General features: G+C 56.9%; 1 protein-coding gene across 4 annotated transcripts; it reads left to right on the forward strand.

Moving 5' to 3' along the window:
- The first annotated feature begins 1,068 nt into the window (after nt 1-1,068).
- Nucleotides 1,069-15,938, forward strand: LOC135271261 (cytochrome P450 2D19). 4 transcript variants are annotated; one of them, XM_064368125.1, is made up of 10 exons: nt 1,069-1,396; nt 6,884-7,433; nt 8,792-8,963; nt 9,496-9,648; nt 9,737-9,897; nt 10,360-10,536; nt 10,688-10,829; nt 11,046-11,233; nt 11,869-12,010; nt 12,107-12,795. In XM_064368125.1, the coding sequence occupies exons 2-10, from the start codon at nt 7,359-7,361 to the stop codon at nt 12,283-12,285; spliced, it is 1,389 nt and encodes a 462-aa protein (XP_064224195.1). In that variant the 5' UTR covers nt 1,069-1,396; nt 6,884-7,358; the 3' UTR covers nt 12,286-12,795. The 4 variants fall into 4 exon arrangements, with proteins under 4 accessions (XP_064224195.1, XP_064224194.1, XP_064224193.1 ...); XM_064368124.1 differs by lacking the exon at nt 1,069-1,396 and adding an exon at nt 5,758-6,111; XM_064368126.1 differs by lacking the exons at nt 1,069-1,396; nt 6,884-7,433 and adding exons at nt 8,005-8,094; nt 8,444-8,597.
- The last annotated feature ends 86 nt before the right edge of the window (nt 15,939-16,024 follow it).

Below are 16,024 nucleotides of genomic sequence, written 5' to 3' on the forward strand. Positions count from 1 at the left end.
ACTCAAGGCCCTAGGGTTCTGTGATCACCAGGTAGTGAGGCCATCCAGGTTTATGTCCTTCCCCCAGGCCCTAGGTGGGTCCAAAGGTGCTGTCTGGGAGCAGGGATTATTGTCAACAACCTGAGCAATTTGCCTCTTGTTCTATTCCACTGTGGCTAAGCTGGCACTCACACTGCAATACAAAGTCCTTCTGCTGCTGCCTCCACTTTCCACAGACAGGGGGTCCTCTCCAATGGCCACCACCCTGGCCAGCCCATGCTGCAGGGTTCTGGCAGCCCCCACTGGTGTTCACTAAGGCTCAATGGCCCTTCACTCAGCTTGTGGTCAATGCTGCCAGGCCTGAGACCGACCCTGCAGGGCAGCGGCCTTCCCTCTGGCCTAAGGCAGGTCCAGAAACACTGTCCAAGAGCCTAGACCTGGACTCGGGGACCCCAAGAGCCTCGTTGGTGCTCTGCCCCACTGTGGCCAGGCTGGTAGCTAGGGTGCAAGACCAAGTTCCCTTTTCTCTTCCCTCTCCTCCCTCTCTCACCATCGCCACCAGAGCTGGGAGTGTGCTGGGTCACTCCTGAAGTCAGCACGTCTCAGAGCCCAAGGCCCCTGATGTACTACCTGGGTATCCCTGCCAGTTATTCGGGGCCCACAGGTGATGAATCCTGCCAGGGCTGGGTCCTTTTTTTCAAGACAGTGGGTTCCCTTCTGCCCCAAAGTGTGTCTAGAATGCCAGTGAGCTAGGGCCTGGGCTGGAGGCCTCACTCCTCTGCCCAGTGTCCTCTCCTCCTGTGGTTGAGCTGGTATCCAAGATGCAAGACCAAGTCCTCATTACTCCTCACTCTCCTCTCCTTGAGCAGAAGAGAGGAATTACTTTCATTGTTTGGCCAGCTGTGCAGTCTGGGGTTGGGGGAGGGTGGCAAGCACTCCCTCGGCCACCCTGGCTCCTGGCTCCCTGGGTCATGTGCCACCCCAATCCCCGGCTCTCAGCCGAGCCCAGGACTAGGAGTTGCAGAGGAACTGCAGTCCTTGGGTCCTAGGCCCTCTTGCAAGTTTCCCTAGGATCCCTAAGTACTGTGGCCCATGGTGGGGAGGCTTGCCCAGAAACTCAAGTTCTGGCCACTGGAATGGGCGATTCCCCTCTGGCTAGGGCTGGCCCAGGTGCTCCCTTCCAGTTTGGGCACTGACTGAGCAAAGCATGGCTTTGGCTTTGCTCTCCGCAGTGACAGGGCGGCACTGAGTTCAGTGTCAGGCCTCCCAGTCATTGCTCTCTCCCTCCCGCCAGTGCACAGAGACTTGGTGCTGCATGGTGTCTGCCAGGGGGTGAAGGACAGGTGGCACCAGCGAATCAGGACTGTCTCTCCCACTCTCATCCATGCCTCTTTCTGTGATACGAAGAGAAAACCAGGTACTGTGATGGCTTGCCTGATTTTTGGTACTTGTGACAGTGCTTTTCTGTGTGCAGATAGTTGTTAAAATTTGGTGTTCCCGTGGGGGTGAGGGGTAGGATGAATGCCACCCCTCTTTTTTTTCTTCTTTGTTTCTTTTTTTTTGGATACAGGGCCTCCTGTGGCCCAGGCTGGAGTACAGTGCTGCAATTATGGCTCACTGCAGCCTCAACTGCCTGGGTTCAAGTGATTTCCCCCACCTCAGCCTCCTAAATAGCTTGGACCATAGACCTGCGTCACTGCACCCAGCTAACTTTTAAATTACCTGTAGAGACAGGGTCTCACCATGTTGCCCAGGCTGGTCTCAAACTCCTGGGTTCAAGGGATCCTCTTGTCTCAGCCTCCTAAAGTGCTGGGATTACAGGTGTGAGCCACCACGCCCAGCGTATCCTTTATTTTCAATGTAGCTAATGGCACGCAACAATAACCAAGGGATTGTATATTTAGCTTGTTTCTTGTTATTTTACATCTCCTTACACATCTGCTGTGCCAACTCTGTTGGGTCTTGGTTCCATCGTTTCTAAATTCCATAGGTAACTTTTAGCTCTTGTAATCAATCACAGTGCAGCTAGTGATGTAGTAACTGTGCAGAAATAAAGCTTCATCAGCGCTTTACCTTCCTTTCTCCAAGTTAAGCTTGCACTAAGTTTCAGAGAGGGTAATTCTAGCGAATCGCATTTCTGAAGCCAACTGTGTCTGGAGTCCCCAAGACCCCCCCTCAGTTCAATGATTTGCTATAAGGACTCACAGAATTCTGAAATGCTGTTATACTTACTGTCATGGTTTATTACACTGAAAAGATCCAGACGACAGTCAACAGAGGTCAGTGGTGCCCAGGACAGAGCCCAGGACAGACACAGCACAGAACTCCCGCTGTTGGCAGGGCACAGTCTCTCACACCTGTAATCCCAGCAGTTTGGCAAGCTGAGGCTGGTGGATCACCTGAGATCAGGAGTTCGAGACCAGCCTGGCCAAGATGGTGAAACCCCGTCTCTAATAAAAATACAAAAATTGGCCGGGTGCGGTGGCTCAAGCCTGTAATCCCCGCACTTTGGGAGGCCGAGGCGGGTGGATCACGAGGTCAAGAGATCGAGACCATCCTGGTCAACATGGTGAAACCCCGTCTCTACTAATACAAAAAAAAAATTAGCTGGGCATGGTGGTACGTGCCTGTAATCCCAGCTACTCAAGAGGCTGAGGCAGGAGAATTGCCTGAACCCAGGAGGCGGAGGTTGCGGTGAGCCGAGATCACGCCATTGCACTCCAGCCTGGGTAACAAGAGCGAAACTCCGTCTCAAAAAAAAATAAAAATAAAAAAAAATACAAAAATTAGCTGGGCGCCGTGGCAAGCACCTGTAATCCCAGCTACTTGGGAGACTGAGACAAGAGAATCACTTGAATCCAGGAGGCAGAGGTTGCACTGAGCCGAGATCACGCCACTGCACTCTAGCCTGGGCGAAAGAGCAAGAATGTCTAAAAGAAAAAAAAAATCCCGCTGTTGTCTTCCAGTGCAATCACATAGACAGTGCCGGATTCTCCCAGCCACAACGTGTGATACATGTACAGGACACGGCCTGTCGGGGACCTCTACCAAGCCCTCATGGCCAGGGGTTTTGCGAGGTTGGTCTTGTACGTACTGAGGACTTGGGTGGCTGACATTAGGTACCAAGTCTCCTGCCCCCTCCGGAGGTCAAACTGATCAACCGGATCCAAGGTCCTACCATACATCACATTGTCAGCAGACTGTCTGGCATGGCTGAGGCTCCAGGAACTCAAAGACACTGTTTCCAGGCAGAATACTACCAAAGCACACAGCTCATGTTCCAGGAACTGGTCAAGGTCTTGTTTTTCTGCTCAAAGATACAGAGACCCTGCCTTCCCAAGCTAGTGAGTATACCCTTTACTGCACAGGGGTTCTCTCAGTCTGGAGGCCCACATTTCAGGCCCAACTCAGGCCAGAATACCAAGGGCAGCGGTCCCACCAGCACCATCACAACGGTGACCTCCCTTCGTATATGACACCCCAAAATAAAAGACGAATCATGGAGAGTCAGGGAGCTTTGTGCCAGGGTTCAGTCTGCAGCTGCCAGACCGTTCCCTGGGAAGGACCCATGGAAGCCCAGGACTGAGCCATCACTCTCCGTCACCTCACCACAGGACTGGCCACCTCTCCAGGTCCTCAAGGATGCTGCTGTCCAGATGCCTGACCAGTGAGTGACAAGTTTCCACTCGGGGCCAGGCTGGAGATTGAGGAGGATGCTTGTCTGGGCTCCGACCTTAAGGCCATCCTCCCGGTGGCTGGGTCAGGCAGGGCCGTGCATGAGCCCTGTGGACAACAGGCCTGTCCTAGGAACAAGGGGCAACCTTGGACCCATGAGGCACTGGGGTGAACAGAGGAAGTGGTGGCGTGAGTGGCTGAGAATTAGAGACTCTGACCCTAGTCCTGGCTCTGCCACTGCCCCATGTGACCCTGGGCCTGCCCCTCCCCACCCTGGGCTTCTGTTTCCTTCTGCCAGTGAGAAGGCTGCTTCAGGTGCCCTGAGTCCTGTCTTTCTGCTCTGCCTTCTGGGGCTTTGGCCCTTGCTGGCCTGGAGCTGGAGCCCCCACCGAGGGCAGGGACCACTGTCCCCCATGTCTGTCCTCAGCACCACAGCTGGCTGGGCTGGGCACACAGGCAGTGCTCAAGGTTTCTAATGAGCATTTGCTTACCTGAGTCCTGAGCAGACCCTCTTAAGGGGACAGCCTGGAGCAGAGAACCAGACACTCCAAGAAGCCACTTGAGGCCTCTTTGGCAGAGGACCCTACAGCCTCCCTGACAGTGGTTCCCGCCATCATTTCTGTAAATGTCCTCGTGCCAGGGTGCACTCCAGCTGTCAGCACAAGAGGGACGTTGGCCTGTCCCCTGGCACTGAGTCAGAAGACCAGCCAGGGCCCCCTTGGGCCACTCCAGAGACAATCCACTGTGATGGCAGGGCTTGGTGGCAGGAAGTGCTATTCCTGCAGCTGTGGGACACAGAGTGTGCATGAGGCCAGACTGGGTTTGTCTGAAGATGGAGGCCCTGAAGGCGGCAGCCAGGCCTGTAGCAGCAGCAACAGCTTGTGGATTTCTGTTTTTTTTGTTGCTCAGGAGGCTGAGGCAGGAGAACCGCTTGAACCCGGGAGGTGGAGATTGCAGTGAGCTGAGATTGCAACACTGAATCCAGCCTGGTGACAGAGTGAGACTCCATCTCAAAAAAAAAAAAAAAAAAGTTATAAAAAAGAACCAAATGAAAATTCTGGAGTTGTAAGTAGAAATAACTGAAATGCAAATTCATCCCAGGGGCCCAAGTGCAGATTAGAACAATTGGAAGAAACAGTCGGTGACTGTGGAGAGCGGCCACCTGAGATCGTCCCCTCTGAGGAACAGGAACAAGAATGAAGAGCAATGCACAGACATCCAGAGACCTGGAGACGCTGCCAAGTTTGCCAACATACACGCAATGGGAGTCCCAGGAAAGAAGACGGGGAGAAAGGGCTAGAAGGAATAGTTGAAGAACTAATGGCTGAAAACCTCCCAAATTTGATGAAGAACATTAATCTGTACACCCAAGAAGCTCAACACACTCCAGATAGAATAGAATAAACTCAAAGAGATCTTCAGCCATATGCATCATCATAATCACTGTCCAAAGACAGGATTTCTTTTTTTTTAGAATTGTAAATGTACCTTTTAATTTGCTCCTGAGGCTAGGAGGCAGGATTGGTACTAGAGCAGTGTCCGGGATCAGAAGAATTTAATAAAGTGGGATTGGGTCAAACGGTTGGGTTAGGGGAGGCAACCTGCTCAGGAGTATCTGCCTCAGCCTGTCCATCCAACAGGACCTCCACCCTCCCTCTCCATAGGCCCACACCTGGAACCCAGAGCCATCTGCTGCTGCCCAGATCATGGCCGACAGCACTCCGCCAGACTGCAGCTGGAGCAGGAACAGGATTCGCTATGGAGGGCCATGGCCTGGCCCAGCTCATAGCCTACACCCAAGGATGGCTGTGTCACTTCTGCCACGACCACATCAGCCTGCCGCAGCCACGTCAAGTACTGTTCACGGATGAGCCTGTCACCCCCAGCAGCCTTATCGACCCCGGGTCAAGCTCCATGGCCACCACGTGCTCAGTGAGCACGGGCCCCAAGCACGGCAGCCACCACTCGATCCTCCTGTACAGCGCCTAGTCCTCCCGTCCTCCATGGATGATCCCGCAGAAGTCCAGGGCCTGGCAGCCACCCTCCCACAAAAGACAGGATTTTGAAAGCAGCAAAGAGCAGAGATGTATCTGCCAAGTGTGGTGTCTCAGGCCTGTAATCACAGCACTTTGGGAGGCCCAGGTGGGAGGATCACTTGAGCCCAGGAGTTTGAGACTAGTCTGAACAACCTGGCAGAACCCTGTGTCTACAAAAAATACAAAAATTACCTGGGGCTGGGCGCGATGGCTCATGTCTATAATCCCAGCACTTTGGGAGGCTGACGAGGGTGGATCACCTGAGGCCAGGAATTCAAGACCAGCCTGGCCAACATGGTGAAACCCCATCTCTACTGAAAATACAATAAATTAGCCAGGTGTGGTGGCAGGCACCTATAATCCTAGCTACTCCAGACGCTGAAGCAGGAGAATCGCTTGAATCCAGGAGCCAGAGATTGCAGTGAGCCAAGATTGCGCCATTGCTCCACCCTGGGTGACAGAGCAAAACTCCATCTCAAAAAAATAGGGGGGCGGGGGCGGTGCCAGGCATGATGGCTCACCCCTAGTATCCCAGCACTTTGGGAGGCCAAGGTGGGTGGATCACCTGAGATCAGAAGTTCGAGAACAGACTGGCCAACATGGTGAAACCCTGTCTCTATTAAAAATACAAAAAAAAAAAAAAATTAGGCTTGGTGGCGGGCCCCAGTAATCCCAACTACTCGTGAGGCTGAGGCAGGAGAATCTTGAACCCAGGAGGCAGAGGTTGCAGTAAGCTGAGATCACGCCACTGCATTCCAGCCTGGGCAACAAGAGCAAAACTCCACCTGAAAGGAACAAAAATTAGCTGGGCTCGGTGGTGCCTGTAGTCTCAGCTACATGGGGGGCTGAGGTAGGAGGTCCACTTGAGGTCAAGACTGCAGTGAGCTGTGATCCTGCCACTGTACTCCAGCCTGAGCAACAGAGGGAGACCCTGTCTAAAGAAAAAAAAAAAAAAAAAAAGCCATATATCATGAACAAAGGATCCTCCATAACATTACCACCAGATTTTTTTTTTTTGAGACAGAGTTTTACTCTTGTTGCCCAGACCGGAGTGCAATGGCCCAATCTTGGCTCACCACAACCTCTGAGGCCTCCTGGGTTCAAGTGATTCTCCTGCCTCAGCCTCCCGAGTAGGTGGGATTACAGGTGCGTGCCACCACGACCGGGTAATTTTTTGTATATGTTACCACCAGATTTCTAATCAGAGACATGGAGGCCAGAAAGCAGTGGAGGACAGCGGCCCTCAGGAAGCCACTGGAGGATGTTGTCAGAGGCTGTGGCAAGGGCCTTCAGGCTACGAACTGGGAGTTCTGGGAACAGCCCTGTTGCAAGCGAGAAGCCATGGCCAGGCTGGAGTCCAGGAATGTGGGCTGGGTTGGGAGCCAGGTGACAGCCTTGAGCCTTACTGGGAGCAGCCTCTGGACAGGAGGGGTCAGGTATGGCTGAGAAGCAGGGTACTTGGTGCTGGGTGGGTGGGGGTGTGTGTGTGTGTGTGGTGTGAGAGAGAATGCATGTGCTCTGAGTGTGAGTCTGTGTGCATGTGAGCATTGTCTGTGAGTGGGTGGTTTTGTGAGTGTGTGAATACGTCCCTGTACATGCAAACAAGGGGGCAAGAGTCTGGGAGTGTAGAAGTGTGTGTACCATCAGGCCTGTGCATAGCATCTGTGCATGTCAAGAGTGGAGTGTGAAGTGAAGGGACCAGGCCTGTGCGCCTCTGATCATCATGAACTCCCGAGGCCCCAGGTAAGTGCCAGTGACAGACAAGGGTGGTGAAAGCCACTCTGGAACGGGCAGGTGGGGTGAGGAAAGGGCAAGGCCACGTTCTGGAGGAGGGGTTGTGACCACATAAGGGCACATGAGCCTAGCAGGGAGGTGGATGGCAGGGTCCACTGAGACCCTGGTTATCCCAGAAGCCTGTGAGGGCTTGGAGAGTTGGGAGGAGTGACTTCTCCCACCAGGCCCCTCCACCGCCCTACCCTGGGTAAACAGCTGGGACAAGGACCTTTGGTGCGGCCCCTACGTGCCTTGGCCTGACCCTGCACCCACTGGCAGCACAGTCAGCACAGCAGGTTGGCTCACAGCAGAGGGCAAAGGCCATCATCAGCTCCCTTTATAAGGGAACAGTCACCACTCAGTGTGCTGAGTGTCCTGCCTGGTCCTCTGTGCCTGGTGGGGTGAGGGTGCCAGGTGTGTCCAGAGGAGCTCAGTGGGCAGCGAGGCAGCCATGGGGCTGGATGTACTGGTGCCCCTGGCTGTGACAGTGGCCATCTTCCTGCTCCTGGTGGACCTGATGCACCGGCGCCAACGCTGGGCTGCACGCTACCCGCCTGGCCCCATGCCACTGCCCGGGCTGGGCAACCTGCTGCATGTGGACTTCCAGAATACACCAAACAGCTTCAACCAGGTGAGGGAGGAGGTCCTGGAGGGCGGCAGAGGTCCTGAGCATCCCTCACTAGCAGCAAACATGGGTGGTGGGTGAAGCTGCAGGCTGGACCAGAAGCCAGGCTGCGAAGGGGAAGCAGGTTTGGGGGACGTCTGGGGGAGGGCATTTGTACATGGCCTGAAGGATTAGCTTTTCCAAATGCCAAGGAAGAGTAGGGCAAGGGCCTGCAGGTGGGGCTGGACTTGGCAGTGGTTGTGCAAGCCCACTGGGCAGCATAGACTCTGGAGCACAAAGTCCCCTCTGGTGACACCAGAAGGAAAGGACTTGGGAATGGGAGGGGAGTCAGGGTCCTGAGTGCCGTTTAAATCAGGATCCAAGGATGAAGGGGGTACAGTGACCCGGTTCAAGCCTGCACTCTGCATTCCCCGGCCTCACTGCTCACCAGCATGGACAATCATCTGTGAAATGGGATGCTGACTAGGGCCTGTCTGCAATTTCGGTCACTCTTGCAAGGTCATACCCAGGTGACATCCAAACTGAGTTCCTCTATTATAGAAGTTGTGACCCCCATCCCCGCCCCAGGATCAGGAGGCTGGGTCTCCTCCTCCCACCTTCTCACTGCTGGTAGCCCCGAGGGTGGCCCAAGGCTCACTTGGGACTAGGACCTGCAGTCTGGGGGGACCCTGGCTTGACTAAGGCCCTGACCCTCCCTGTGCAGCTGCGGCGCCGCTTTGGGGACGTGTTCAGCCTGCAGCTGGCCTGGACACCGGTGGTCGTGCTCAACGGGCTGGAGGCCGTGCGTGAGGCACTGGTGACCCACGGTGATGACACCGCCGATCGGCCGCCTGTGCCCATCAACCAGGTCCTGGGCTTCGGGCCCCGCTCGGAAGGCAAGCGGTGGTGGGGACGCAGACTGCGTTTCCGCGGGACTCGGGTGGGCGGTAACCGTAGCCCCAGCTGGGCCGAGAGGGCTCGGGGTTGTGGATGTGAAACACAGAAAGGCCAGCGAGTGGACTGGGGACAGCGGGGACACCACCTGATCTGGGGAGGTGCGAGCGTGCGGGCGGGGCCACTGCCCAGAACCGCCTGGAGCCGGGTGGGCGGGGCCGGCGCCTTTCCCAGCTGAAGTGGGTGTCTGGGTGGCCGCGCATGTACTGCGGGCTCAGTGCGGGTGGGGCCGGGCCGGCGGGATCTTCCCTGAGTGGAAAGGCGGTCAGGGCAGGCAGAGCCAAGTAGGGAGGCAAGCCCTGCCCCAGGCAGGGGATTGCAGGCGAGCAAGGTGGATGAGCAGAGCGGACCCTGTGCCCAGCTGGACGGGGCAAGGCAGTGCGAGAGACTAAAGGGAGCGCAAGGTTGGAGTGGGCGGTGCAGGGCAGGGCCAAGGCCTTCATGCCCACGCTCACGTGTCCATCTGGTCCCCAGGGGTGTTCCTGGCGCGCTACGGCCCCGCCTGGCGCGAGCAGAGGCGCTTCTCCGTGTCCACCTTACGCAACTTGGGGCTGGGCAAGAAGTCTCTGGAGCAGTGGGTGACTGAGGAGGCCGCCTGCCTCTGTGCTGCCTTCGCAGACCACGCCGGTGGGTGATGGCCAGAGGGGTGCAAGGCGGGAACTGGGAAGGTGGGGAACGGGAAAAGTGAGCCCTGCTCCACATCTTCTGCCCCCAGGACACCCCTTTCGCCCCAGAGGCCTCCTGGACAAAGCGGTGAGCAACGTGATCGCCTCCCTCACCTGCAGGCGCCGCTTCGAGTATGACGACCCTTGCCTCCTCAGGCTGCTGGACCTAACACTGGAGGGACTGAAGGAGGAGTCTAGCTTCCTACGCGAGGTGCGGAGCCAGGGACCGTGGGGCGTCTGCAGGGTGAGCTCCTGAGAGATTCCCGGGCTGCGGCGGGCTTCCAAGGAGCAGGGTTTGCATAGAGGGGTTTGGGAAAGGACATTCCAGGAGAGCCCACTGCAAGAGGAAGGGCCTGGAGGAGGACAGGAAATCTCAGACACAGTCGTGGAAGAGGTGTGCACGGATCAGGGGTTCCAGGTCAGGGGGCACCAAGAGAGGCCAAGGACCCTGTGCCTCCTGTCCACATTGAGAATTTGATTTTAGGTTTCTCCTCTGCCAGCCCCAAGGTAAGAAGAGAGAACATGGAGGCTGGCACTTGGGAAGGGACTTGGGAGGTCAGCGGTGGGGACAGGCAGGCCCTGGGTCTTCCCTGGAGAGGGCTGGGGCCTGAGACTGGTCCAGGTGACGGCAGAACACAGGAGAAATTGAGACCCCGTTCTGTGTCTAGTGCAGGTGCTGAATGCCATCCCTGTCCTCCTGCGCATCCCGGGGCTGGCTGGCAAGGTCTTACCCTCCCAAAAGGCTTTCCTGGCCCAGCTGGAGGAGCTGCTGACTGAGCACAGGATGACCTGGGACCCAGCCCAGCCACCCCGAGACCTGACTGAAGCCTTCCTGGCAGAGATGGAGAAGGTGGGAGTGGCTGCGAGGGTGGGGAGCAGGGATGGTGGGTTGAAGGTCCAGAGAGCAATGAGTGGCCAGGCAAAAGCTGGGGCTGGTGCATCACCCTGCAAGCAACACCTGGGTTGACCTGTCTCCTGAGTACCCTCTCGGCCCTGCTCAGGCCAAGGGGAACCCTGAAAGCAGCTTCAATGATGAGAACCTGCGTATGGTGGTGGCTGATCTGTTCTCTGCTGGGATGGTGACCACCTCAATCACGCTGGCCTGGGGCCTCCTGCTGATGATCCTTCACCCAGATGTGCAGCGTGAGCCCAGCTGGGGCCCAGTACGGGGCAGGGGGTGCGCAAGGGAGGAAGGGTACAGGCAGGTACTCTGAGCTTAGCTGGGACACCTGGGGCTCCAAGCACAGGCTTGGCCAGGCTCCTGTAAGCCTGACCTCCTCCAACACGGGAGGCAGGAAGGAGGGCATCATGGCCAGTCCCGTGGGTGCTAACCCATTGTGGGGACGCATGTCTGCCCAGGCCGTGTCCAACAGGAGATCGATGACGTGATAGGGCGGGTGCGGCGACCAGAGATGGGTGACCAGACTCGCATGCCCTACACCACTGCTGTGATTCACGAGGTGCAGCGCTTTGGGGACATCGTCCCCCTGGGTGTGACCCACATGACATCCCGAGACATTGAAGTGCGGGGCTTCCTCATCCCTAAGGTAGGCCTGGGGCCCTCCTCACCCAGCTCAGCACCAGCCCCTGGTGGGTGCCCCAGCGTGGCCACTGCCAGGTGGGCCCAGTCTGGGAACCCTGGCCTGCCAGTCCTCAATGCCACCACACTGACTGTCCGGCCTGTGTGTGGGGTGCAGAGCACAGTCAGGGCCGGTCTGTCCATCCAGAGCCCAGTGTAGTGGGGAAGACAGACCAGGACCTGCCAGAATGTTGGGGGACCCAACACTCCTAGGGAGAGGGGGCAGTGTGGGCACTGCCAGGTGGGCCCAGTCTGGGAACCCTGGCCACACAAACCTCAAAGCCACCACACTGTGGGGCATACGGCGGAGTCAGAGCTATCCTGTCCATCAAGAGCCTGTCTAGTGGGGAAGACAGACCAGGACCCGCCAGAATGTTGGAGGACCCCACACCTGTAGGGAGAGGGGGCAGCGTGGGCACCCCCAGGAGATGTGACGACTGGGACCTGCTATAGGGTCAGAGTGGGTGCCCAGGGGCTTCTTAGGTGAAGAACTAGTAGAGTCCAGCTGTGTGCCAGGCAGTGTGTGTCCCCCGTGTGTTTGGTGGCAGGGGTCTGAGAATCCTAGAGCCCAGTCCCCACTGCCGCCCTGCATCTCCTGCCCAGGGGACAACGCTCTTCACCAACCTGTCATCAGTGCTGAAGGATGAGGCCAACTGGGAGAAACCCTTCCGCTTCCACCCCGAACACTTTCTGGATGCCCAGGGCCGCTTTGTGAAGCCAGAGGCCTTCCTGCCTTTCTCAGCAGGTGCCTGTAGGGTGCTCGGCTCCCTGCCCTTCTGTGGAGTCTTGCAGGGGTATCGCCCGGGACCCAGGCTCACTGAGGCCCCTCCCCTACCCACAGGCCGCCGCGCATGCCTCGGGGAGCCCCTGGCCCGCATGGAGCTCTTCCTCTTCTTCACCTGCCTGCTGCAGCGCTTCAGCTTCTCCGTGCCCGCCGGACAGCCCCGGCCCAGCACTCATGGTGTCTTTGCTTTCCTGGTGACCCCTTCCCCTTATGAGCTTTGTGCTGTGCCCCGCTAGAATAGGGTACCTAGTCCTCAGCCTGCTCCCTAGCCAGGGGCCCTGATGTGCAATAAAGCAATGTGGTACTTCCAACCTGGGTCCCTGCCAGGCCTTGTGATGGGCCTCCTGGCCTCCCGAGGGCAGCCCCACCCCTGCCTCATTCCTGCTTACCCCAGCACCTGGCCTGGCCGTGTTTTTGAGACAGGGGTGTGTGGAGATTGAGCATGTGTCAGCTGGCCTTGCCCCTAATCCCATGTCCCCCACTGACCCATCTCTGACTGACTGCCCAGATAATTGGTGACACGAACTGTACATTGTCCCAGCATCTAGGGAAGGGGCCAGAATGGGCTGACTAGAGGTGTCAGTCAGCCCTGGGTGTGGTGGAGAGGGCAGTACTCAGCCTGGAGGCCCACAATTCAGGCCCGACTCAGTCTACCCTACATCAGGGGCAGCGGTCCCACCAGCACCATCACAACAGTGACCTCCCTTCGTATACGACACCCCACAATAAAAGACGAATCATGGAGAGTCAGGGAGCTTTGTGCCAGGGTTCAGTCTGCAGCTGCCAGACCGTTCCCTGGGAAGGACCCATGGAAGCCCAGGACTGAGCCATCACCCTCCGTCACCTCACCACAGGACTGGCCACCTCTCCAGGTCCTCAAGGATGCTGCTGTCCAGACGCCTGACCAGTGACAAGTTTCCACTCGGGGCCAGGCTGGAGATTGAGGAGGACGCTTGTCTGGGTTCCGACCTTAGGGCCATCCTCCCGCTGGCTGGGTCAGGCAGGGCCGTGCATGAGCCCTGTGGACAACAGGCCTGTCCTAGGAACAAGGGGCAACCTTGGACCCATGAGGCACTGGGGTGAATAGAGGAGGTGGTGGCGTGGGTGGCTGAGAATTAGAGACTCTGACCCTAGTCCTGGCTCTGCCACTGCCCCATGTGACCCTGGGCCTGCCCCTCCCCACCTTGGGCTTCTGTTTCCTTCTGCCAGTGAGAAGGCTGCTTCAGGTGCCCTGAGTCCTGTCTTTCTGCTCTGCCTTCTGGGGCTTTGGCCCTTGCTGGTCTGGAGCTGAAGTCCCCACAGAAGGTAGGAACCGCTCTCCCCGTCTGTCCTCAGCACCACAACTGGCTGGGCTGGGCACACCATTTTAGGGAACAGCCCGGAGCAGAGAACCAGACACTCTGAGAAGCCACCCGAGGCCTCCTTTGGCAGAGGACCCTATAGCCTCCCTGACAGTGGTTCCTGCCAGCATTTCTGTAAATGCCCTCATGCCAGGGTGCAGCCCAGCTGTCAAGGGACATTGGTCTGTCCCCTGGCACTGAGTCAGAAGGCCGGCCAGGGCCCCCTTGGGCCACTCCAGAGACAGTCCACTGTGGTGGCAGGGCTTGGGGGCAGGAGGTGCTGTTGCTGCAGCTGTAGGACATGGAGTGTGGATGAGGCCAGAATGGGTTTGTCTGAAGATGAAGGCCCCGAAAGGCGGCAGCCGAGCCTGCAGCAGCAGCAGCTCTTGGATTTATTGGAAACTTTTTCTTTGCGGTTCTGAGTCTTGGGGATGTCGGAGGCTGAGAACCAGCTCTGTCACGAGCATGGGACCCAGTCCCAGGGCCTTTACTCATTACTGTCCTCTTCAGAGGCCTCTACAAAGTAGAAACCGGCAGCCTTCTAAGTCCCCTGCTGGGAGCAACCCTCCCTCTGAGATGCCCCAGGAGGGCCAGTCAGCTGTGGTGAAAGGACAGGATGCAGCCGGCTCAGTGGAGTGGCCTGGAGTTCCTGCCAACCCAGGGAGGCTCCCGGGAAGGTCAAGACACCTGACTCCTAGGCTGCTTCCCTCCCCTCCCCAGGTCAGGAAGGTGGGAAAGGGCTGGGGGCTCTGTGACCCTAGCAGTCACTGAGATTAGCATGTTGGGCCCACGGTCTTACCAGATGGAGATGCAGCAAATTCCTTTGGAACCTGTTTATTTTCCTGGCAGGAAGAAGAGGGACCCAGCAATGAGATCAGACAGGTTCTGTGCTGCACAGACAGGGAAACAGGCTCTGTCCACATGAAGTCAGGGGAGGCCAGGATGAGACCCAGTCTGTTCACACATGGCTGCTGCCTCTCAGCTCCGCACAGATGTCCTCGCTCCCCTAAAATGGCAGCTTGGCCTGCTCGTCTCCGGGTTGAGCCAGCCTCCAGCAGTGCCTCTCTGCCTGCTCAGTTGGACTCATGCTGGAGATGTTCCAGTTGAAGCCCCAGGCTGTCCTTACCTCCCAGCCTGGGGTCCCTGCCACCTCTTGCTCAGCAGGAGTGGGGCTAGATGCTTCCTCCCATGGGGACTTCACCTGCTCTCCCTCCTGAGACAAGATGGCAGCCTCCTCCTTGGGGAGCAACATCATTCAGTCCTCCAGGTCCCCTGGGGGTCATGAGCTGCAGGAGGAATAAGAGGGTGGACTATGGGCAGACAGGCCTCAGAAGCCAAGTGCAGTGGTTCACGCCTGTAATCCCAGCACTTTGGGAGACTGAGGTGGGTGGATCACCTGAAGTCAGGGGTTTGAGACCAGCCTGCCCAACATGGAGAAACCTCATCTCTACTAAAAATACAAAAAAATTAGCCAGGCGTGGTGGCGTGTACCTGCAATGCCAGCTGCTCGGGAGAGCTGGACAGGAGAACTGCTTGAACCCGGGTGGCGGAAGTTGCAGTGCGACGAGATCACACCATTGCACTCCAGCCTGGGCAATAAGAGCAAAACTCCATCTCAAAAAAAAACCACCTTCAGAACATCTCATCCTCCTCATGTTCTCACACTAGGGTGTCACAGTTCTGGGACGTTCTTCCTTTTCAGCTGAGCTGTGGTAACCTTGTTGAGTTTCCTGGAGGGGGCCCGCCACTACCCCGGGACTCCCCGCCCTGTGTGTAACTGAGCTCCGACAGGAGAGAGCCCCAGCCCAGGGCCTTCCAGAGGGGAAGCCTTACCTCAGAGGCTGGCTTCTTCCCCCTCCTGTGTCTCTGCAGAGGGAAGTGGCAGGGGTGACACACAGCTATGAGTGCCGAGCAGTCCTTCCCCAACTGGCCCACCCTCTCCAGGTGCAGTCCCCCTTACTGTGTCTGCCAAGGGTACCCAGCACAGCCACCCCACTCCAGGGGAAGAGAAGTGCCTAGCCCTTACCCACCTGAGTGGGCACAATGTAGCATTTATTCATTAGCCCCCACACTGACCTTACAGTCTCCCCTGTGGGCTTCATGACAGAGAGAGAGAGAGGCTGAGGTGAGATCTACTGTCAAAACCTAAACTTAAAAACTCTAATTGGGCCAAGCACGGTAGTTCACGCCTATAATCCCAGCACTTTGGGAGGCCGAGGCTGGTGGATCACCTGAGGTCAAGAGTTCGAGACCAGTCTGGCCAACGTGTAGAAACCCTATCTCTACTAAAAATACAAAAATTAGGTGAGCATGGTGGTGCGCGCCTGTAATCCCAGCTACTCGGGAGGCTAAGGCAGGAGAATCGCTTGAACCTGGGAGGTGGAGGTTGCAGTGAGCCAAGATTGCACCACTGCACTCCAGCCTGGGCATTAAGAGTGAAACACTCTAAAAAAAAAAAAAAAATCTGTAATTGGTATCTTTAGAAAGATAAAACTTTACATTCATGAAATAAGAACAGGAGGTTCTAAAATAAAATGTTCACACACTCACCACCACTAATTCTTGATAAAAATATAGTCTCGGTACAGTAGCTCATGCCTGTAATCCCAGCATTTCGGGAGGCTAAGGCAGGAGG

Source organism: Aotus nancymaae, unplaced genomic scaffold (genome assembly GCF_030222135.1).
Source record: "Aotus nancymaae isolate 86718 unplaced genomic scaffold, 86718_ANA_hifiasm-v0.15.2.pri h1tg000076l, whole genome shotgun sequence".
Classification (NCBI taxonomy): Eukaryota; Metazoa; Chordata; class Mammalia; order Primates; family Aotidae; genus Aotus; species Aotus nancymaae.

What these genes read in the sequence shown, in the direction of transcription:
- LOC135271261 (XM_064368123.1), top strand. Translation starts at nt 7,915, where the DNA reads ATGGGGCTGGATGTACTGGTGCCCCTGGCTGTGACAGTGGCCATCTTC. An exon ending in CTTCGGGCCCCGCTCGGAAG is followed by an intron (nt 8,964 to 9,495) that starts GCAAGCGGTGGT and finishes TCTGGTCCCCAG; the next exon opens with GGGTGTTCCTGGCGCGCTAC. An exon ending in AGTCTAGCTTCCTACGCGAG is followed by an intron (nt 9,898 to 10,359) that starts GTGCGGAGCCAG and finishes TGTCTAGTGCAG; the next exon opens with GTGCTGAATGCCATCCCTGT.